At 40.1% G+C, this 23,806-nt stretch overlaps 1 protein-coding gene across 4 annotated transcripts; it reads left to right on the top strand.

The window, feature by feature from the left end:
• Nucleotides 1-2,014: 2,014 nt before the first annotated feature.
• On the top strand, nucleotides 2,015-22,751 carry LOC130929579 (elongation factor 1-delta-like). Of its 4 annotated transcripts, XM_057856851.1 has the most exons (9): nucleotides 2,578-2,589; nucleotides 9,212-9,645; nucleotides 12,780-12,903; nucleotides 13,437-13,496; nucleotides 16,767-16,845; nucleotides 16,902-16,996; nucleotides 17,056-17,259; nucleotides 22,406-22,600; nucleotides 22,673-22,751. In XM_057856851.1, the coding sequence occupies exons 2-9, from the start codon at nucleotides 9,215-9,217 to the stop codon at nucleotides 22,709-22,711; spliced, it is 1,227 nt and encodes a 408-aa protein (XP_057712834.1). In that variant the 5' UTR covers nucleotides 2,578-2,589; nucleotides 9,212-9,214; the 3' UTR covers nucleotides 22,712-22,751. The 4 variants fall into 4 exon arrangements, with proteins under 4 accessions (XP_057712836.1, XP_057712834.1, XP_057712833.1 ...); XM_057856850.1 differs by lacking the exon at nucleotides 2,578-2,589 and having other exon boundaries at nucleotides 9,165-9,645; XM_057856853.1 differs by lacking the exons at nucleotides 2,578-2,589; nucleotides 9,212-9,645; nucleotides 13,437-13,496 and adding an exon at nucleotides 2,015-2,156.
• The last annotated feature ends 1,055 nt before the right edge of the window (nucleotides 22,752-23,806 follow it).

The following is a 23,806-nucleotide window of genomic DNA, read 5'->3' on the forward strand; positions in this document are numbered from 1 at the left end:
GAGTAGGTCAATGACCCTGAGCACACTGCTGTTACTAATGTCATCTATTCAATAAAGCTATAATTTACACCTAATTTGAGTTTATAGCTCATTGGTTGACATTTACGGCACTAGACGTCCAATCTGTTTTGACTAGGAGAGGCTGGCATTGATCAGTCAAAATAGATTGGACGTCTAGTGCCGTCATTGGCACTGAAACATGAGTATTTTGCATCATTTAGATGATCTTTCCATATGTTGTATGGATAAAATTGACGCCATGTTTTTTAAGTACATTATTTTCATTTTCTTCAAACTTATATTTGCCCTTTTTCACTTGCTTAATGTGCGAGTCCCCCCCCCCCCCAACGCATGTTTGATTGGCTGATGACTCGCCACTCCCACACACATGAACACTCACCTAAACCCAACAGAAATACAACATGTCAAGAACATGCCGCCTCCTCCACACCTTTCAAAGAGGATGGATATTAGAAGTTTTTTTTTTTCGGCCAGCAGCAGCACCTGTAGGATGTGTGAAAAGACGTCAATGTTGTGGACACGCCACTAATTTTGCTACTGAAAGACCGACCTGCATCAGAGTTACAATAACATTAAGCTGTGCGAATTTGCTAAACTGCAAAACACGAGTAGAAAGCTGCGTAGAGAGAAGTGTCCTCCGTTGTGTGTTTTCGACTGTTGACATTAATTAAACTGTGAGAAATGTAGTGAACCGAGGTTCACCCCCCAATTTTAATTTTAATTTTATTTATGTGTTCTTAAAGCAGGTCCAAGGAGCTTTCATTTTTTGGTTGAGTTTGTGGACAAAGGATGTAGTGTTTTACCTGAAGGAAGGCTCCAATGTTAATATAATTTATGTTCAAGTATTGCTATTTAAATTTGCTTTAAAAATCCAGACATTTATTCTAGAAGTTTTCAAAATGTTTCTTTTGTAGTTTTTGAAAACAAAGGTTTGAATTGAATTCAACATACCTCGCTTATTATGACAAAGCAGCAACAGGAAGGGGCTATGGGGGAACAGAAGAAAAGAAACACAAGAGAAGAAAGGAAAGAAACACAAAACTAAACCCTAACAACAAGAAATACATTGAACGCCTAACTACACTAACTACTAATATGTTGGTGCTATCGTCAGCTAAATGTATTTCCGGTTGGCACCATGTGGGGGGTCTGTTGACCAGGGAAAGAGTGGGAAGGGGCTGGGGGAGTCTATAAGCTAAGTGATTGAAAGGGGTAGAGTGTACACAAATCAGCTCTGTGATCTAGAACCCAGTAATCGTGTGAATCCCTTGTGAGTGTAAGCGGCGACCGACTTTACGCCGCCCCATCGCCAATCCCGGCACCGGGTCCCCCCACCCGAGCGCGCCCAATCACATCCAGCCGCACGCGAGCCCCACCGGGCGGCGGGCACGCAACCCGGCCCGCCCCCTGTTCTCAAAATCTAGTGACGCCCCTGCCTACGCCTTTGTTGGCAGGCATTCGGTTATTCTGTAAATATTTTTAAAATCTAAACAAAATTAAAAATTTCATGATAATGTGTGATGTGAAATGTTTATAACTTTTGGAAGAGTAACAAAATGTAGATTAGGAAAATGCAGCGACTGCCTGCTGAATGCACACTGTAAATGATTGTATTGTGCCCTCTACCGGACAAATGACAAATTGCTCGAAAATTACCTGGTTTAGCTTCGTCCAGTTATAATACCGTTTTTAAAATATGCAAAGACAAAAAAATTGTTCGTGTTGGAATGCAATATTTCATATACGTTTAAGAAAAGTGTAAGGCTTTACAGTCAATGGAAGGGCAGCTAGAAAAAAAAACATTGAGGCGAGTAGCATTGTGGGAAACGAAGTCTTCAGAAAAAAGGCTCATACCATTCTTAAGGGTAATTCTACATATTGGAAAACAGGATATACGTTTTTAAATATTGAACTCTGACTTATCATCGTGGTGTAATAATTATAATAAACACAACTACGAAGATTTAAACAAGCAACCAATTGACATTTTGGAAAACCGCCAAAGTGGCTACCCCCTCCGCGTTCAACGAATAAAAGCGTCCGTTTCACGGCGGCCCTTTTCCCGTCGGATTACAGCCGAGGCAGCACGCGAAGGGACGCTTCCGGAGACTTGAAACGTCGAATAAAACAACCAGGTAAGTGTGGAAAAGTCACACGCGAGCGCCCTGAAACTTTTAACAAATTCGTACAGGTTCGAATGCGAGGTAATGTGCGACATTATGACTGGTTTAAGCGCCACGTGTTCAGTCACCATTCGAGGCAGCTGTCAAAAACTTGGACGGAGTTGTTACATGTCATATCATGCTCATATTATTTGTCTATAATTGGAGACAATGTTTGTGAAAGCTTAGACATTTTTCTAACTACTTGACGCTCTATATAAAGCTAATTACAGCAACTGTATCGCATAGACTGACATACTTGGACTGTGACAGCGACCCATTTATGGATTCCATTTAGAATGTATGGGTGTACCTAATGAGTTGGCTAACGATGTAAAAGTTTTATTTTCTGTGTGTGTTTGTGTATTTCCTATGTTTGTTGTCGGTCTCATTTCAGTTACCATAGGTAAGTGTTGGATATCATACTGTTTCGTGTTTAATTTGTCTAAATTCATTGTCTAAGACATGTTTCTGCTTGATCAATTCGTTGTAATTTGCCAATTTATTTGCATGCAAAGCATCAATTAATGAAACTGCCTGTGGAAAAATCAAGTTCTCTATTTCTATGGTGAAATCTATATAAGAGAATGAAGAATTTTTGTTTGAAATTAAACTGTAAATCTGAATGTGAAGCGGAACAATATAAAAATGAGCAATAATGCTTTATTACTACTCTGGGTGTGACAATACATTGAAAAGGTGACATATCGCAAAACCTAGTAACCCAAAAGGTTATTGATATGCTCCCGCCAAGAATCGATATATCATTTTAAAAAGGTCACCGTTTAAAAAATACAACCAATATCTTCCATTTGAATAGTGTCTACGTTTGCCATGGACGGCGCCCTGACATCCAATTCATTTTGACTGAATTGGACGTTTAGCGCCGTCAATGGCACTGAAATGAGCATTCACAGCCAGTCTTGTGGGCATTTACAGGTCAGTTTCTATTCAATTTAGGGCATTTACAAGTTACTTCCTATTCATTTAGAGACATTCTTGACTCACATCCTTTTTCAGTATCCCAAAATCAACAGGAAGTGACTCGTAAATGCCCCAAAAGGTAAAGGAAGTCAACAAAAATCAACAAGGAATGATGTGAAATGCCCCATAATTAACTCATTCAATCCGTTTGAAGTGGATGCGGATTGGACACCTACTAGTGATAGTCAATTCACAGCAGAAGGATGAATATAGCCTGTTTTTCTGTTTCAGTCGTTTTGTAGAATTATGTATTGGGATGACTTGTATAAACCCTTACCCTAAACCCATCATTATCGTAAGCCTTGTATCGCAAATCGTATCGGATCATCAGGTACCCAAAGGTTCCCGACCCTAATTACTAATCCTAAACTTGGAACACTCTTTTGTCTTGTTTAGTGGATCTTTGTCAAAACATCACACAGTTGATGTAGAAACATTGTTAAAAACAAACTTTATGAAAAATAAGTTGTATGTTGGCGACGGGCTCGAGAGCAGTGGTTCTTAACCTGGGTTCCATTGAACCCCGGGGGTTCGGTGCAGAGACGTAGCAAGGGGCCCCAGGCAACAAGCAACATGGGGCCCTTCGAGCGTGAGCAATTAAGGGGGACAGTTGGACTTGGAGCAATAGAAGACTAGCAACACAAAAATACCACCATTGGATGCGGAGGTATATACCTTTGTGTGAAATCAGTAGTCAGATTGGCCCTACGACCCACCAAATTCAAATTATTCCGTAAAAACCATTGATTGTTGGACTACTGACCGAAATGAGTATTAAATTTGCTAATAAAATAGTTTAGGATTATTTTAGATGCATATATGTTATAAATTCTTATGGAGGTTTCGACGAGGAATACGATAGACCCATTCATAGACTTTTTGGGAAAAATCACCATTTCTTTAAGTAGTCACATGAATAATGAGGTGGCCTGTGAAAATCTACATAAACTCGGCAAGGACTTTCCCGAGAGTACTTGGTGAGTCACTCTTAAATCAGTCATGTGGTATTAATAGCTGATTGGACTTTCTTAAACATATATAATCTACGTGACGTGGTTAGTGCTGATTGGGATTGATAACAGAACCGTTAGATAACCTGCCAAATTATTCCATGGTATTGAAACACTCCCTACACTTGTCACTGTGACAGTGCAGTAAAGCTGCGTGTGCTAAATCTGTTGGCCCTCTGAGGGCCCCTGCTGGCTGGGGGCCCTAGGCAGTTGTCTGGTTTGCCTAATGGGACGCGACGCCTCTGGATTGGTGAGTAAGTCTAAGGGTTCGGCGAAAGTAAAGAAACGCAGAGCCCTATTTTCGTACGCTGATTAAATCTATGCAAAGTGGCTTTTTAGACTAGGTCTTGGACTGGTTTGCTCAAACGTATGGGAGGAGGAACTGGTTTGCTCGGTGGAAGGTCGACTCGCACTTGGTATGAGGAATACAACAGACCAATGGGCAGCGTAGTCTCAAAACTTTGACCTGTTTTATAAAACATGCTGTCAAAATGAGAAGATTTTTGAATGGGGATTTGCTAACTTATTAGCTTGCTAGCTTAGATATATTGGTTTTGAATTCGGAAAAATTGCTTTGTGATCTAATTCTGAAGTGTTGTGAATACACATGTGAAACTTGGAGGGTTCGGTTTCGGTGCCTTTAGCAAGGTAAAGAACCACTGCTCTAGAGTTAGAACAGACCCCGCCATTTGTAGACCTGAAAAGAGTCAAATTTCTATAATTTGCCCCCGTTAGCTCCGTGAAGCTGGCCCCCCATCAGACGCAAATTTATGTAACAATTATGTCAATCATTAATGCTGTAAAAAAAATTCACTTGTGCTGCTAACGTTTTATAGCTTTTGAGACATTCATTTCGAGTGATGACGTCACTCCAAGCCGCTCATTTACTGTAAAATGGACCCGAAGTGGTTCTGTTCGTTTTTGCTAGTTTGTGCTGTAAAAAGTTTTGTTTGTGCTGCTAACATTTTATAGTATATTGAGATACTCATTTCGAGTAATGACGTCCCAGGAATGGAACCGCATCCGTTTGTGCTGGAATTTTTTGTTTGTTTGTGCTGCCACAGCTTTGCAGTTGTTACAAGTTATTATTACAATTTTTTTTTTTTTCCCAAGGTCATCCAGAGTTTAACTGACGGTTTAATAGATATTACACATTTTATTTTTTTACTGACTGGGTCACCGCCACAAACGCTCTTTTATCGATATTACGTATTTTTTTCTGTTGTAGTGATAACGGCACCACTTCGGGTCCATTTTGCAGTAAATGGGGGGGCTGCATGATGCCGTCACAACAAAATAAAAGAATATCTCAAAACCATTGCAGCACAAATAAAAACATTTACAATGACACAATTTTTAGCCATTTTTAATCAAAATGGGCTGATTGACATCATTTTTATATGAACATGCGTCTAATGGGGGGCCAACTTAACGGAGGTGTTCCCGCTTAACAGCAAATTGTAAATGATTGCAACTGTAAATGTCCTCGTTTGTAATTGATATTGAGTCTTATCTGATGCTAATTGGGCTTTTGTTTTATTGGGCATGTGTATGTGTTTTTTGTTCAATTACAGGGAGCATACAGTATTCAATGCAATGAAATCATGGGGTCATGTCCTTTTTATGTTCTGTAATTTGGAGTTCCTTAATTGAACACTGCTGGTGTGGTTAATTTATTGTAATCATTAAAAACAAATTACAGCGAAACCTCCAAGGTTCAAGACCCTGATAAATTATGTAAATACTAAATGATCATTTACTCAGGCAGACTTTGGACTTGATAAAAAAAGATGTCATTACATGTGGAGAAGTCTTAGGAAAAAATGATTTATCTAATAAATATATAAAATTTGAAATGTTTGAAATTGAAGTTTAAAATTAAAATACAAGAAAAAAAGTCCTCATAGATATTGGTGAACGCGGGGGTTATGTTGACATCCCCGGTTCTCTTCTGTGAAGACTGCAAAAAGCCAAAAATGAACAAAATAACATTAATACATTTAATTCATATATTTGTACAACTCTAAGAGTATTTGAATTTTGGAGGTTTTACTGTAATTTCTAATTGTGTGGCGTTTAGGAAACCAAAATGCAAGTTTTAAAGTGTAACGTGACATTGATCCATTAGCTTCTATTAGTTGGACATTCAAACTTCCACCAAAGCAGAGATTTTCAGTGTTAACCTTTTTATAAGCCTTTCATGACTGCCACTGATTGTGCTAGACATCTCATCCATTTTGACTGGGATCTTTTTTTAATGACCAAAAATGATTTCCCTGTAAAGAGTTGAGCCTTATTATTCCCAAATATTGAAATAAACTAAGATTTATTTGAAGCTTTTTGATCAATCGTCAACCGAAGAGCACATTGGAAGCTGGTGTACTTGCGCGAGGCCTAATTTGTACCATGCATGAGCCCGTTTGACACCCAAAGTCTAGTCTGGCATCTGTTAAAGCAGTTTCACACTAGCGACACAATGACGGGGTGCTCGGCAACCCATTCATTGTGTATGTGGGAGGGGACTTGTCGGCGAAAGTGAGCTGCGGCCTTTTTGGACTGAGCGGAAATTCTTGAGTGAATTTTCAGCTAGTAGGAGTGGGGCCGAAAATAGAAACTTGTTCAACTTTCACAGCGCTGCCACGCTGACGTCAACAACACAGCCAATAGTAGAAGGGAAAGAGTACTGATCAGGCTGGGGATACACATAAATCAAAGACGCCGAAACCTTGATAAGGGCGCTTTTTAAAAATTTTTGCAAGCTCTAGGACACTCAAAAATGAGTCGCCTCTCCTTGCTAAGCTAAATGATAACTCAATGTGCATTTGTGTGGAAATGTAGTTCACAAATGACAAAAAAAAACTTTTCACCTTGTCACCAAAACTAGTAAAACTCTTAACACATCTATTATATGTACGTATATTATATAATGCCCCTAATACTTGAAATGGGAAAAGTTGGTTTTCTTGTGCAACAATGAAAAATAAATGAATTGGTGTTTGTTTATAGTATGGCTGCAGCTATCAATTATTTTAGTCATGGATTAATCTATCAGTTCGAATAATCAAGTAATTGGATAAGGATTATTTAATTCATTGCAGAATCAATTTTAGGAGATGTAAAACAAAGGCTTGCTAATATTACACTTTAAAAAGAGCATTAAATGCGAATACAAAATACGTTGTTTTTTTTCCCCCAAAGTGCAGAATTACTTTCGTTTTCACAAGAGCAATAATTGAAATACCCAAGTTTAGCCTCAAACGATATTAGGGCTGCAGCTATCGAATATTTTAGTATTTGAGTAATCGACTGAAAATTCTATCGATTAATCGAGTAATCGGATAAAACATTTTTTGTTAGGTAAAGAGCAATTATACATACAGATGAGAAAATACATTTCATGTAATATTGAACCATTTTCAGTCAATCAATGTCTTTATTTTCGATGTACATTGTTGAAAACAGCCAACAATTGCATCTCAAATGTGACAAAAAAAGACTAATTCACTGCTTTCACTCCAAAACCTTTTAGATGTTATAAAAAAAAAAAAAAATTCTTACCTAAAAATGTCATTACGCTGATAACACACTTAAAAGGTGTTTTTCCTACGTGTTTCAATTGAATTTCCACTTGTGTCAAGCTATAAATTCTAGTTAAGTTTTAAGTTATTCTAAACCTCTAAGTCCTGATAGGATTTTGAGTTTTTGCAGTGCTCAAAATAAATGTTGGGCTGTATTGGAGCACATTAGGCACCAATGCTACTTGGTGTTTTATCCAGCAATGACTACTGAGCTAAAATTGACAGTTAGCATTATTATATTTTTATTTTACACCCTAATCACTCTACAGCGCTGTTTTCACAGATTAAATAAAGCCTGTATGTAAGAGTTAGCCACGCATCGGCAGTGGTCATAATGAATAGAAACCTAGCCCTCCGCAGGGATAATATTACGTGAGCGAGTGAAAGTAACGTTAATCTTATTTATGAGCGCCGAGAAGTGTACCGCTTTAAGATGGCGGCTGTTTTATTAACGCCGGCATGTTGGTCATTTCGCATCAGACGCTACCTGCTAGGCTGCTACCACCGTAGCAACATGCGGGCGTAGTTTTTAAGCAACGTTGTCGCAGTTTGTAACGGCTCTCTACGCACGTGACGTTAGCGCGTTGTCCCGCATTAAAAGTAGTCCGGGCAAAACGTGATGCTTAGAGCTGGCAAAATTAAACGATTCCTCGAGGTGAATAAAATTACTCGGATCAGTTTTTAAACTCGAGTTGCTCGTTTCAGCTCTAAAGGATAGATTAAAAAATAATAATAAATGAGAATCGAAGTACAACCAAAGAACAATTGAGTATCTTACGTAACAACAGTCCACTAGCTTAAATGCTATAAAATGCTAGTTTTTTTTGCAATGCTCTTAACGAATCGTTCAAACACATATTCCCACAAAAAAGACTGCCAAATATACCTCAATTACAAATGCAAAAACAATCATATTCGCTCAAAGAAAAACTTACAACCTTATGTTGGTCTCAACCGGAAGCAGCTGGATCCAGCCACATTAGATGAGTTATATTCACTGTTGCCACTAGAGAGCATTGTATCCACCCAAATCAATAAAACTAAATGCAAACACTTTCAAAACAAACCATTACAACGCCACTCCAACTAAAAGCATCTTCGAGGCAGCAAAATTGATAGGAAGCATTTTTTTCCCCTAATCAAATTACATGATTTAATAGAGTAATTGTTGCAGCACTACACTATAGTAAATACGCTTGCTGGAGTCCACCTGCTTTTTACTTCCTGACGGCGTCTAGGTCACCCTGCGTGGCTCCTCTCGTTTTGTGCTTGTCGTTGGCTGCCGCTAGTGTGAAACAGCTATGATATAATGGCTATTGTTGAGTCTGTCAAGTCCACTAAGCCTTGAATGGCCTCGTCTGAGTACTGCCTAAGAGTTATTCCGTGAAGTTGTAGCATAAAGTTAGCTGCCACTTGTTGTTTTTCTCTGTGAGAAGAACTCTGTTTTTTCCTTAAGCGGATGGATCAGTTGAGCTCTGAGCCAAAAGCAGCCACTCCGGAGAGGAGCATCATCAGCGGAGATAACCTCCAGTTTGGAAAGATGCGGCGCCACACCCGCTTGTCCCAGTCAGAGCATCAGAACTCGGGCCCCGAGGAAGAAAACTTGGGCTCGTCCTTGGAGGCCGGCGGCTCCTACGGAAGGAGCCCCGGCGTCCACGCAGAGATCTTCAAGCAGCAGTCCTTTTCCCCGAGGAGCCCCAACACCAGGGGCCACTGGGCCAAACGCTCCCAACAGGAATCTTCCCAGATCCCCACGGTCAAGTCATCCGGTACCCCCCACCGTCGCTATAGCAGGGGCCGCTTCCGAACATCATCCGAGACTGAGAAGGGAGGAAAAGGCAGCAGGGACCCCAAGTTTCGGAAGAAGGGCCTCTCTGAGAGCGACAACAGGTCGGGGTGCGAGGAATGGAAGAAATGATGTGTACTATTAGTTGTCTGCCTTGCACTCTTGTCGTTTGGCTTCCATGTTGTCATTTTTGAAACTATAAGTATATCAACGTGAAAGGGAAATGGCTCACTCTTGGATATACAGCATTTTGGCCGTCTGTGGTAATCCTGCTGAGCAGACAAGTCTGCTTCGCTGTCCGAGGAATGTGTTGATTTGGCAAAAGCAGGCTGTTGGTTTCATTGTTGCATGTAATGTCTAAATTGTTTTGTTTCCAAAAGAATGTTATTCAGTACTTAATTATGTACAATTTACACTTACATCTGACCTAATGAAAGAATATCTGTATAATGTAAAGGGGTAGAACGCATTCATCTCATTGACGTCTGATCCGTTTCAACTGGGAGGGTCATTTGAGTCTCTGCCCAAGTTTACTGGTGCTATGTAGTGTTAATGATTTTTAGTTTGCTGAAAATATGGGCAACAGACAGTTTAAAAAGAAAAAAAAGGGTGGGGGGATGTAAAAAAAAAAACCCACCTCAAATGCATACAATTTTTAATTTCCTGAGGAAAAATATAATTAGATCAGTGTTGTTTTTGCCAGCCCTTTTAATTGTTCTTTTGGACAAAAATATTAATCTGTCATATTTTAGTCTTTTCAAAATGTGTTCGTTTCAGTCTAGTTTTAGTCTAAATCAAATACAAATTTTGTCTTGTTTTCATCAAGTCATTCAAAATGTTTCATCTATCCAATTCAAGTTATAATGTTTCCAACAATTTCGGATGAACATAGACGAGCACATGCTATTGCCTCGACAACTTCAACTTTGTGACGATAACACACACGCTCGGCAGGAAAAGCAGAATATTATTTTCAATTAAATCCACCTAGAAGCCACAAACTGTATGTAAAGAAAGGGAAAAAATTGTGTAAGCATTTAACAGGATGCTCGCCATGCTAAAGTTAATGCTAATGCTTACGCAGTGAGTTACATTTAGTGTGTGGTGATCACTCAGCACAGATTTTTAAAACTTTAAAAACAACATTGCATATTCTCTTTTGCCAAGATAAAAAGTTTCTAAAAAAGCAAGATGGAGCACAGCCTAGCTTGAAACATCCTAAACTCCGGTGAGGAGAGTGAGGGAGAGGCGCAGCACATCTCACGAGTGACACGACCCGAACACTGCTACAATGCAAGCTAGCGTACTCCACGTATTGTACAACATGAAAATGTTACTGACTCATGCTTTGTGAATATATGACAGAAACTGTTGCATTTTTGTCTCGTCAGACCAAAACTATATTAGTCTTTCTAAAAAAATTTGCACATTGTGATAAAGTTCATTATTTTCTGTAATGTAATGATAAACATTAGACTTTCATATATTTTAGATTCATTACACACAACTAAAGTAGTTCAAGCCTTTCATTGTTTTGTTTTAATATTGATGATTTTGGCAAAAAAGTCGAGAAAAAACAAAAATCCCTATCTAAAAAAAATAGCATATTTCATCCGACCAATACAAAAAAAGTTTTTTTTTTTTTTTTTTTAATACAAAAAAAGTCAACCTTCAATTATATCAGCTATGCACTCAATACTTGGTAGGAAATCCTTTTGCCGAAATGACTGCTTTAATGCGGCGGGGCATTGAGGCAATCAGCCTGTGGTATTGCTGAGGTGTTCTGAAGGCCCAGGATGCTTCGATAGCGGCCTTAAGCTCATCCACAGTGTTGGGTCTGGCGTCTCTCAACTTCCTCTTCACAATATCCCACAAATTCTCTATGGGGTACAGGTCAGGAGAGTTGGCAGGCCAATTGAGCACAGTAATGCCATGGTCAGTAAACCATTTACCAGTGGTTTTGGCACTGTGAGCAGGTGCCAGGTCGGGCTGAAAAATAAAATCTTCAACTCCATAAAGCTTTTCAGCAGATGGAAGCATGAATTGCTCAGAAAGCTCCTGATCGCTAGCTGCATTGACCCTGCCCTTGATAAAACACAGTAGACCAACACCAGCAGCTGACATGGCACCCCAGACCATCACTGACTGTGGATACTTGACACTGGACATTTTCTTCTCCCCAGTCTTCCTCCAAACTCTGGCACGTTGATTTCCGAATGACATCCAAAAGTACTTTGGACCACTGAGCAACAGTCCAGTGCTGCTTCTCTGTAGCCCAGGTCAGGCGCTTCTGCCCCTGTTTCAGGTTCAAAAGTGGCTTGACCTGGCGAATGCAGCACCTGTAGCCCATTTCCAGCACACGCCTATGCACGGTGGCTCTGGATGTTTCTACTCCAGACTCAGCCCACTGTTTCTGCAGGTCCCCCAAGGTCTGGAATCGGCCGTTCTTCACAATCTTTCTCAGGGTGCTTTCACCTCTTCTGGTTGTGCAGCGTTTCCTGCCACACTTCTTACTTCCCACTGAGGTGCCTTGATACGGCACTCTGGGAACAGCCGATTCGCTTAGAAATGTTTCTGTGTCTTAGCCTCTTGCTTGATGGTGTCAATGATGGCCTTCTGGACAGCAGTCAGGTCGGCAGTCTTGTCCATGATTGCGGATTTGAGTAATGAACCAGGCTGGGAGTTTTTAAAAGCCTCAGGAATCTTTCGCAGGGGTTTTGAGTTAATTCGTTGATTCAGATGATTAGGTTAGTAGCTTATTTAGAGTGCCTTTTCATGATATGCTAATTTTTTTAGATGGGGATTTTTGGTTTTTCTTGACTTTTTTGCCAAAATCATCAATATTAAAACAATAAAAGGCTTGAAATACTTCAGTTGTGTGTAATGAATCTAAAATATATGAAAGTCTAATGTTTATCAGTACAAAATAATGAACTTTATCACAATATGCTAATTTTTCTAGAAGGACCAGCATATATCCATGAAATATTTTCATTCTTGTCATTGTTGACAAAAACAACACTAAAGTAGATGTTGGGGGTAACCGTTTTGGCATATTAAGTCTAATTTAGCAGATAGTGTAGAAAATCCTTGTTGTGTTCTGGTTTTGAGGGGCAAGTGTACGCATGTGTGTGTATTAAATGTAAGAGTTTAAATATCGGGCCAGCATCTTGCGTATTTGTTGCCATCAGTCTTAGTGTTGCAATTCTGGAAGTATAAATAACTGTTTTGCCCTCAGCACCATCATGAGTGGACTCGAGTGCCTTGCTGCCGAGAAAGTGTGGTTTGACAAGAACCGCTACGATGAGGCCGAGAGGAAGTTCTACGAGGGCGCTAATGGACCTGCCCCCAAGCAGCAACAGGTCACTAATTTATTCACTTTTCTTTGGAGGGTTGTGTTTTAACCACATTGGTTAGAAATGTTAATCCTTGTCTCGTAAACAGTTTTTTTTATTATTGATATTATTGCAGCCATTCTAGTCAGATTGTCTTTCAGATCAATTCAAGCATGAGTTGCTATAGTCGTTTTTTGGAGGTTTGCCGTAAAACCTTCAACCTTGGAAAGGTCCCGCTGCCCTATCTGCCTCTATTGGTTTAGGCCAAAGTTACATCATAGCCCAAAGCAGCTGTGTGGGCGCAAACGTGTGCTCTATTTAGAAGCCTTGGCCAGCCAGGTCAGGTGCTTTGGCAGCTGTCTCGATTCCTTTTACTATGCAGCTAAATACAGACTGTAGTATATCGCTTTGAAACTTTAGGCCGATCACCAACAGCCAATGAGTTAGCTTGCAAATTATGAAGCCTCATCGGCTTAAAGAGATGGCTGCTTGTCCTTTTTTCATATTTTAAAATAACTTTCTTTCCATGCTGCCATCACCTGGGCTTTCAAATGCCGCAGGTGAAAAGCGCTGCGCCCCAACAGGCCAAAGGGCGCCAGTACAAGCGCCAACACAGAAATGTAAGTTATGAACGTGTGGGAATGCTGCATGGCCGCCATCGATCATTTGACATTTGTGTGGCATCATCACGTCATTGCATGAAGTGACCTAATTGGGGTGGATTACGGTTTTGTTTTTGTTGTTGTTTTGAATCATCATAATAATCATAATGATAATTGTGTCATTTGGTGTGAAATAAATGATCCATTCATAATAACTTTGAATGTTTGTGTGTGTGTAGAATGCAAGTCATGTACAGGGTGACCCAAAAAAACGGGAACTTTTGAACAATACAATAAAACAGAGTGATGGATGAAAAAATATTTTCTTTCAGGGTTCGTACGGGTCCTTGAAATCCTTGAAAATGATTTTATCACGTTTTCAAGGTTCGAGGAATGTTTTGAATGTTGCGTAAAGTCCTTAAATGCTTGGAAGTGTTAAGCACACATTTCTCAGCACCCGGTCTAAAAAAAATATTCATTATAAAATAAAGGTAAATAAAATTTGCTTCATCGCTGCTACACGCTCGTTCTGAAGTTGCCGTCCCTTAAAGGGTACCACAGATAGAAAGACATGTAGTTCTTAAAAGATAAATGTTAGTACGAGTTATAATAATTTGATATTAAAATCCCTCTTAATGTTTTCATTTTAATAAAATTTCCTTTACTACATCCACAGTGTCACTCTTTAACTGTGTAAGGTAGTGATTTAAGTAAACCACAAGGTGTCAATTGCGAATTTTAGAGATCAAGCCAATGAGTGTTTTTTTCCCCCTTCGCTGACGCTGTAGTTTTTTTTACGGCGGGTCCATTGTGCCCTATGTTCATTTTGTATGTTGTGAAAACAACATACAAGACTCCTGATAATGGCTCCCGCATCATAGTTTGTATATCGTGGCTAAATATTGCCATCCAGTGTATTTGTTGAGCTAAACGAGTTGCTGAAATGTTGAGTTTGACCAAAGTCTAAGTTTTGTTAATGTTCATATCTATTTTGATTGTGAATTTGTGAATGCTAGTCCTTTGCATTATTGTTTAACTGTGACAATAGGGCCTCATTAATCCAGATTGAAGCACTTTTCCTTTTTTGAACATTATTCTTTGAGAGATTTTTATTGTATTTTCACAACTATGTTTATGTTGTGAAGTACTTGCCGACGCTTTTGCCAATAAACAGCGCGGTCTGAGCTACGAATCTGAACACCTGTGTCCACTCGCCTTTCTCTGCCTCTTAGCTCTCAATGTGTAAAATAAGGCGTCATTATAATTTGTTGGGCAGAAAACGATACGAATAGCCAGCAGTCAAACTAAGTTTAAATACTGTATTGGCCCGAATATAAGACGGTGTTTTTTGCATTGAAATAAGACTGAAAAAGTGGGGGTCGTCTTATATTCGCGGTCTAGACATTATACCCATTCACGACGCTAGATGGCGCCAGATATCATTGAAGCGATGTTCTGTCATGACAGATCTCGGCTACTCTCAAGTTTAACCAGTTTGCATTATTTTATTGCAATGTTTTTATGTATTCAGATTTGTTTCAAGACTACAGTTAGACTTCACTTTGATGGTTAATGCAGTTATTGCAATTTTGTTGTTTTATTACAATAGATTGGTTTATTTACATTTCAAAAACCAGAAGTCATTCATTTACGAATGTGATCGCACTTTAGTTTACATATCTAAATGTTCAGATATTAAGATTTGAATGAGGCAAAATAACATGCTTTTTCTCTCAAATATATTTTATCATTTGTTTCAGATGTACTGTAATTATTTTTTTGTATAAAAATTTGGTGTTCAAAAAGTCTTTTTTTTTTTTTTTTTTTTTTTTTTTTTTTTCAAACCCGAGTCTTGAAAAAGAGGGGGTCGTCTTATAATCAGGGCCGTCTTATATTCGGGCCAATACGGTACATTTATTCGTTTTCCGTGTCACTTATTCACTGGGAAGCAAGCTTCGGGAGTAACATCTGATTAAGTATGGCAAATCTGAGAAGACCGCCAGGATGATTAACAATCTGGACATTGCTTTTACGTGACAAAAATAAGGTAAGGCAGCATTCTCTTGGTCACGGAGCCACTTAGACGTCTCGGTAGAGGCAAGCTGCATCTACGTTTTCGTGTGCCGTTATGCACGGGCTATCAGAAAACTGCTGTTTCACTGTACTGTATATCCTAATCATATGGAGAGTACACGACAGCCGTGGATGCTAATTATCCCCATTATAATATTGGAATAAGTTGGATCACACAATAGTTTATTGCGAAAATTTGGTAACCGTTTTTGACATCAAACAATGCTGTCACGAGCGAACTTGACACATGAACGCTACTCGTCTCAACCAGTCTTTCCTGTTCATTTTGCGTTTGCTGTTCTTATTTATGTTCCACTGTGGTTCAAATTGGGAGGGCAGAACCGATGAAATGTATGTAGTTAAAAAGTGACACTGTGGAATCCGGCAGCATACCCATGTGACGTCAACGCCCTGCGACGTCAACAACAATGGCTATGCTGTGGTTTAGTACAATACATTTATTGCCCAACCAGTTCCTTTTTGTCACTTTATTTTTTGAGGATCCTACACCCCCTCTGCCAGTCGCCTGGTAATCTGGCTAGGAGCCACTTCACTCAGCTTCGTCACCGCTCGGACTCTGCCTACTCGCCTATTTCTCGATCGACTTCCCGCGTTGTACAAGTAAACAGCCACTTATTTTAAGGAGTGTGAGAGTGTAATAGCCTTGTAAAGAGCATTACTAGTTATGGCAAGAACGGAATAGTATGTTGTTGTTGTTGTGAATTTAGTTCCGCACAAACAGGATCATTCGAGATATTATTCGTCTTAGCAATTGGAGGAGTCTGAGCCATTTTTCGAGTGTCCCAAACTTTCTAAGAAGGCACATTTGTCAAGGTTTCCTCGGCCGTGACCTGGGTGTCTCCAGCACTTTTGCTATTGGACGCACTAGGTTTGCCACAAAACGCTCACTCCTGCCGGGAACGCACCCTCTCGGGGGGTTCAGATTGGCACCTTTCGAACTAAATTTCTCGACTGGTTGACATCAGATTAACCTATAAAATAATTGTAAATATCTCAAAATGGAAAACCAAACAAAACTTTTTTTGTTGTACAAACCTGATTGGCATAATTTTTTGATAAATTTGCATCTGATAGGGGTAAACCTCCTGGAGTTGTCAGTACATGTCATGCAGCTGAAACCGCAAACTCACCTTTTGATCATGAAGTGTGAATCGTGCTTGAACATTCGCGTGTTCTTTCATTTGCCCTCGACAGTCTTCCTCACAGTCAGGAGAGCAGGAGCTGATTGGCCGCATGAAGAGCCTGGAGTTGGAGAACCAAGCTTTGCACAAAGGTAAATGCACTGAAGTGTTTTACACTCTGCTGAAGGCTAAACTGCGGTTTTCTTAGTGGTCCGCGATATGCAGGCTGCCTTGCAGAAGCTTGAATCCAGAGTTGTTCAGCTAGAGAAGACCCCGGGGTCAGCAGCAGTCCCAGTAGTCAAGGTAGAAAACAAGAATGACAGTTATTTTCGCTCAATGTCTTAATTGATTGCCTTCACCAGGCCGCTCCCGCCGTCAAAGCTGCGCCTGCAAAACAGGCGGAAGAAAACGGGGACGAAGACGACGACATGGACTTGTTCGGCAGCGATGACGAAGATGAAGAGGCGGCCCGTCTAAAGCAAGAGCGCGTGGAAGCATACGCTGCCAAAAAGGCCAAAAAGCCCACCCTGATCGCCAAGTCATCCATCTTGTTGGACGTCAAGCCCGTAAGTCACAACTCTTAAAATTAGGAGTCTTCTCGCAATTTTAATGCATTTATTTAAGTTAAAGCGAATTCATTTAGAACAAGTGCCAATAATGGCGAATATCGTTCAATCTATTAGAGCTGGGAACCTCTTGGTACATGCTTTGTCACCAGTAGATAGAAGAGGATATAGTGTGAAGCGTTTTGAGGGCCTTAAGAAGGTGGAAAGGCGCAATACAAGTGTAAAGGCCGAGTTATACTTCCGCGTCAGACCTACGCCGTCAAGGAAGAACCAAGTTACGACCCTACGCCGTAGCCTGACGCGCGCCTCTCGAATTTTCTAACCTTCGCGTCACGTAGACGTGTTTGACGTGGCGAAAACAGACTGTGACTGGTCCGCTCAGACTGTTGTTTCCGGTTTAGCGCGAAATCACCGCCATTGTAGAATAGAATCAAATATTGTTTTCTACACGCAAAAATGGACCAAGCCGACGGGAGTTTCATCGAAGAGCAAGTCTCGTCAAGACATTATTGTGATTGCCAAATGGCAAGGTCGGCGATTGGGGGGGGAATGGAAAAACCACCGAGACGTGTGTGTTCGGAAACGAGTGGCCACAAGAAGCGGTGACCCAGTCAGCCAAAAACTGCCAACTTTTTATCACTTTGTGTTGTATTTTTAGTTGGTGCACTTCATCATTTATTGTGTACATATGTTTGCTGTGAGTCTGTGACTTATTTACGTGTCACACTTGAAGTATATGAAGAATAAAGCACAGATGTGGTGTCAAAAGTTGTTTTGATCTTTAATTTTCAATAACAGACAGTTCACACACGATACATCATCACTGATTGAGAGTGCCTCGGTGCTTTTTATGATAACGTTAAAATCAAGGCTCCCAACACAGTTTGGGAAGTTCCATAGACGCCAGAAATCGGCTATGGCTTCCCACTGGCTGGTTGTAGGACACGGCAAACAAATCGGGCTGGAGGGCTTTGCAGACCTTGAACGCAGTGCTCGACGCCAGTTTGAAGCTAGCCGCCAGCTAGCTCTCTCCACCCGAGTCTAAACCTCTCTCTGCGGCATCAAAAGTCGGCCAGACCGCCTCGAAACCGTCTTCTGCGTCGCCTGCCCCTCAACATTTGTATGTTCAATATTTATCCAGTGTTGATGAGCAGAATATTTACTTTAAAGAGTTCCATCTTGCATTGTTTAATTTTTCTCCAACTAGCGGAAGTCAACGAGCATGCCCTAAAACCGTACAAACATAACGCCACATCCCTCTAGTGGCTTGGCGGTGAATTACAGAGCAACGCGTCCACTCACCGCAGAACTATCGAATGTCGAATGACGCCGTAGTAGCTGCGCCGTCCCCGCAACGCGGGAGTATAACTCAGGCTTTAGTCCATTTACTATTACCATTTAACCCATCAGAGGACTGGGTGAATACTATTGAAGGAGACAATAGGCAGGAGGGAGGGCCGGGTTTAAATTGATTTTTTTTCATATCGGCCAGTCAGATTTAAAACAAAAGGCAGATACCAATGTTAAGGGTGTGACAATAGATCGATTATTGGATTCATTGAAATTCGACACGTGACGATTTGATTGATTCATAAATGTTAAAAAAACGATTTTTTCCCCCCTAATAACTTAATGATAGCCCGCTGCTAGCGGAACGAAATTCAAGATACGTCTGCCGCCCAAACACCTAAAGGGATGCACAAGGTTAAGATGGCTGCAGTTGAAGTTACTGACCGAGAAATTTACTCCTGTTAAAAAGTCTCGAAAATAAATTTTTGTATTAGACAGGCAAGCACTGGGTCGCAATTGGGTTTTCTGTGCGCAAGTTATTTTTTAGAGCGAGAGAGGAAGAGCGATAGTTTGTTGCGCCTTGCCTTTCAGTTGTCCAACAGTAAGTTCAAGTCGTGTTAATTGGAAAATGTCCCCAGTGTGTTGCAAAGTCCCGTGTTTGTCGATAAGAGGTGAGTACACAAACAGTCTTGTACTGTTATGCCTTCATTGTTGTTGTTTTTGAGATGTTACTAGTTGACGCTGACCGCTATGCTAATTAGTGAATTCGTGTTTTCATGTCCATTTGCACGTTGTTTGGTGGTGTACAAAAGTTACTCCAGAGGGAGAACTTGTAAAATCAGGACTAAGTACAGCGGTAACACTACATACATGCTAAATATTACAGAAATCTGGGAAAATGAAGTATAGTGGATAAAAGTCTTATTTCTAAAGGCTCTTTGTTTCCAGAAAATGTGGAATTCATTCCACCAGTGTAAATTTTATTGTTGAAAGTAGGGATGTCCTGATCCAGGTTTTTGCACTTCCGATCTGATACCGATATTGTTTTGTACTGGCCGATACCAATACCGGCCTATCTGAGCATGTGTTAAAGTTTGAAAGTTATTTAGCCTCATTACTTAGTTGTCAGACTCATGTTGAAAAAGGTTTTAGTACTCTTGATAACAACTAGCCAGCTGAATTAGGTGAGTTTGAATAACACACAATGGTTGGTAACAAGAAACTGACCTGTTTATTCAGTGACAAACAAAAAACATTATAAATAACCAACAGAAATGGCATACTCAGTCAGTAAAACGTGCAAATAATATTGTAAACTGTCTTAAAAAAGCAAAACACACAAACAACCTCAGTGGAAAATCCCACAAACCCCCCAAGCTAGTAGATGCTTTTAATGTTTCGTGCATTAGTTACAAAAATTGTATAAAAAGGACGTTTCTTTTTGTCTTCGGTTTTCTTAACATACTCCTCATATTGTTTGTGGTGGTATTTCGCTAAATGCTTGATTAGGTTGGTTGTATTAAAACTTCTTACAGCTTTACCACCACGCTTGACTTTATTGTTGCATATGTTGGACTCCGCCTCTTCGTCTTTGTCGTCCTTTAAGGTGAAATGATCCCACACCGCTGACATTTTTACTGATAGTCTCTTGGTAAATTGAGAGACGGCAATGTAGTGTGTTGAAGGTGTGCCGTAAAATGCAGACAGACTTTTAGGGAAACCGAAGCAAAAACTGGAATGGATTATGTTAATCGGTGCACTGGAAAACCCAGACCGGACTTTAAAAAAAACTGGATCGGAAGTCTGGATCGGAATTTTTCCGTGTCGGCCGATCCGATACCGATGCGCATTTTTTGCCCATATCGGCGTCCGATCCGATATCATCTGTAGTTGAGAGAAATAAGTACTGCATTTGAAATGGCTAATGTTTTTGAACCTTCTTGCGAAAAAGACCACCTTAAGGTCAGCTTTGTGTTTTATAGGCATGTTGAGAAATAAGTACTGCCTTTGAAATGGTAAATGTTTTTTCACTTTCTAGTAAGAGGGAAAAAAAGGCAGCTTTTTGTTGCATGGGCATGTTTCCATCTTTCCTGTTGAATCATTAGGATATTTTAAATAAGACAATTTGGTTTGGCTACTTTATTAATTAATACTGTATGTATGATGCATCGATAATCGTTCAACGATCGAATCATTGCACCCAGAATCGTAATGGAATCGTGGGGTGCCTTAGATGGCACACTCCTAACCGATCTAATCGGCGGCGATAATCCGTCTATCTCTAGTCTGGACATCTACCGTCAATGGTGGCCAATCATTTAACAACTGTTCCTCTTTGTTCAATTGGATTGGACGTCTACCAGTGACGAACTAATCTAATTTTACAGCACAAGGATGAAAAGAGCCATATAATAGGATGTCTCATAATCAGTGGCACTGATGTAATGTTCACATACGTAGATGTCCGGTCTCAATTATTATTACGCCTTTTTTAATTTTATTATAACCTGAGACTGTAAAGGTTTTTTTGTAGTTTTGTTTTAATAAAATGAAAGCAAATGCACTCTGGTAGTAGTTACTACACTGGACACTTATTTCTGATCATGCCTACAGAATTATAAAAACACTTGAGAAAATAATCCTGATTTTGGTTAACTTTCATGCACAAATTATGCCAATGTGGAATTAGTATTCAAATGAGTGCCCTAAAACTATGAGCGGCCGGGGCGCAGTTCATAGCTAGAGTTATCCTGCGTCTGAAGGTTCGATTCCTGGCTACGACTGCTCATTGTTGTAGTGCCCTTGGGCAAGGCACTGAACCCTAATTTGCCCCAAATGGGTTGGCAGCACCATTGTTGTGTGAATGTAAAGCACTTTGGGCATGGTAACCATTAGAGGTGTGCGAAATCTTCGGCCGTGGAAGATTGGAGAACGATTCACAAACATCCAAATTCCGATTATTGAAATATGTCGAGTAAAGCGGAAGTAAAACACACTCCGCACGGTCTTCGGGACGCAATGAGGAACGGAGCAAGAGTAGCTAAACATGCTTGTCATTACCCGGCCCCTCGGGTAATGCCAATGCTCAACTCGCGGCTTTAGCTCAACTCATGCCGCGAGATAAAAAAAACAACATACCTGACTGCTGCCGACAGCTGCTACAAAGTACGTCCACATAATGGCACGGTAGATATCATATTTATATAGGACTAGATGCATTATAGACTCGGTGGCATTAGCAGCACATGTACAAAAAGCTAGATGCGGGCGTTAGTAAACGGCCGCCATCTTAAAGCAGTAGACTTCCCTGCAAGGCTGTTGTAGCGAACCTTCCAAGCGAAACTAATGAACTTTTTATCTAAAATACTCCTAAATCGGTAAAATATTGACTTGAATCTATCTTTAAAATACAGTAGTTTTAAAACTTTCACATGTCGAAAGTAGACAAAAGGGAAATTATGGAATAACAGGAGCAATTTTAACAACTTTAACTGTTGATTCACAACATTAAAAGTAATTGAACGTAGTTTAAAGCTGCTGATACAGAATGGGGATTTGAGTATATTATTGTTTTTTTAACTGTTAACTTGATACTGAAATAGTCGTTTATTTAAGCCTGCGAGGCTTTTTTTTTTTTTTTTTTGTAACTAATGTACAAAACATTAAAAATCAGCTATTGGTGGGGGAGGGGGGGTAATCAATAATCGATTTATAATCGAATCGTTAGGTGCCCAAAGATTCCCACCTCTAGTAACCATGTAGATAAATGCGTTAGATATACTCTCTATTTACCATTTTAGACGGGTTGAAACAAGTAAAATTTGATCTGGACATTTACATCTTTGTGTCCTCCCAGTGGGACGATGAGACAGACATGGCCAAGCTGGAAGAGTGTGTGCGCTCGGTGCAGATGGACGGTCTCCTGTGGGGTGCGTCCAAGCTTGTGCCGGTAGGCTACGGTATCAAAAAGTTGCAGATCAACTGCGTGGTGGAGGACGACAAAGTGGGGACAGACATTTTGGAGGAGGAGATCACCAAGTTTGAGGACTTTGTGAGTAAACAAAGTGGGAGGGATTTTTGCCGTTTTGTGGTAACTATTTGTTTGATGGTCTCGCCGTTGCAGGTCCAGAGTGTCGACGTTGCTGCCTTCAATAAGATCTGAACAAAGAGCTGCTGTTTGATGGGTCAATAAAATTTAAAAACTCTGCTTCTGATGTGACTCCTTCGTGTTAATCACTGGCTACAACATTGTTTCCCCAGCATTTGAAGATGCAGAGTGAAAGTTGAATCACAAAGATTACAAAGGCTGGATCAACCTTGAGGATAACCGGTACGGAAGATCAACTCAATTTTGCAGGGTAAATGATCAAGCATGATAAGAGAAACTGATGAGACAAAATTTGAAATTTTGAGTAGCGTTGTCCGATAATGACAACATATAATGTACAACTTCAAAAATCCGATGTATGCTGGATGTTATGGAAAAAAGTGCCAAATTGCACCATTATATTGTTGAAATCAGAACATTGCAATCAGCTTTTTGGATCAAGTTCTAGTGCCAATATGGCACTTATTGTGTCCTCAGTGTATGTGGGTACACAAATCGACAGCGAACAAAAAAACATGCTTTAAAGAAAAATATGGCTGTATGACAATCTGACGGTACAATAACCGTAAGCGAAACTATCATAGTATTGCAATAGCGTACCGCCGAATATTATTTTTAGACCGTACTTTGCCATCTTAACCAGGAAGTGGATCAACATACACGCCCTTGCATACAAACTGTTTTTTTTTTTTTTTTTTTTTTTTTTTTTTTTTGCGGGTAAGCTTTCAAAAAACATGCCGAGTAAACACTGCTGCTATGGAACTTGTAGAAACGACTCTAGACATTACGACATATAAAGGATGTTTTCTTCATACGTTTCCCGAAGCCAAAAACTCTGGGGGGGTTATGATGAATGGTCTTTTGACGTCTGCACAATTTGATCTAGTTTAACGCCAGCAAGTGTGAAGCCATTCACCTTCATATGCAGTAAACATTTTGTTGGGGGCCATGGTCCTACAGAGGACGAAGTGGTAAGCCATTTTGATATATTTTTTAGCGTGGCGTTTTGCCGTGCTGATGCTGTCTGACAATGAATGACCTGAAAAAAAATTAAATGGTATCTGACTGCCACCATTGTTACCTTTTCTGTTGTAAATAAATAGAAAAAAGATTTGGTATTAATGAAATTAAAAGTGTTCATTGGCTGTC

The sequence above is a fragment of the Corythoichthys intestinalis genome, chromosome 14 (assembly GCF_030265065.1).
Source record: "Corythoichthys intestinalis isolate RoL2023-P3 chromosome 14, ASM3026506v1, whole genome shotgun sequence".
NCBI classification, from domain to species: Eukaryota; Metazoa; Chordata; class Actinopteri; order Syngnathiformes; family Syngnathidae; genus Corythoichthys; species Corythoichthys intestinalis.

Excerpts from the sequence above, each read along its gene's own strand:
- LOC130929579 (XM_057856851.1), top strand. The coding sequence starts at position 9,215 with ATGGATCAGTTGAGCTCTGAGCCAAAAGCAGCCACTCCGGAGAGGAGC. Across the intron at positions 9,646-12,779 it reads CTCTCTGAGAGCGACAACAG|CACCATCATGAGTGGACTCG; the intron begins GTCGGGGTGCGA and ends TTTTGCCCTCAG. Across the intron at positions 17,260-22,405 it reads TCTTGTTGGACGTCAAGCCC|TGGGACGATGAGACAGACAT; the intron begins GTAAGTCACAAC and ends GTGTCCTCCCAG.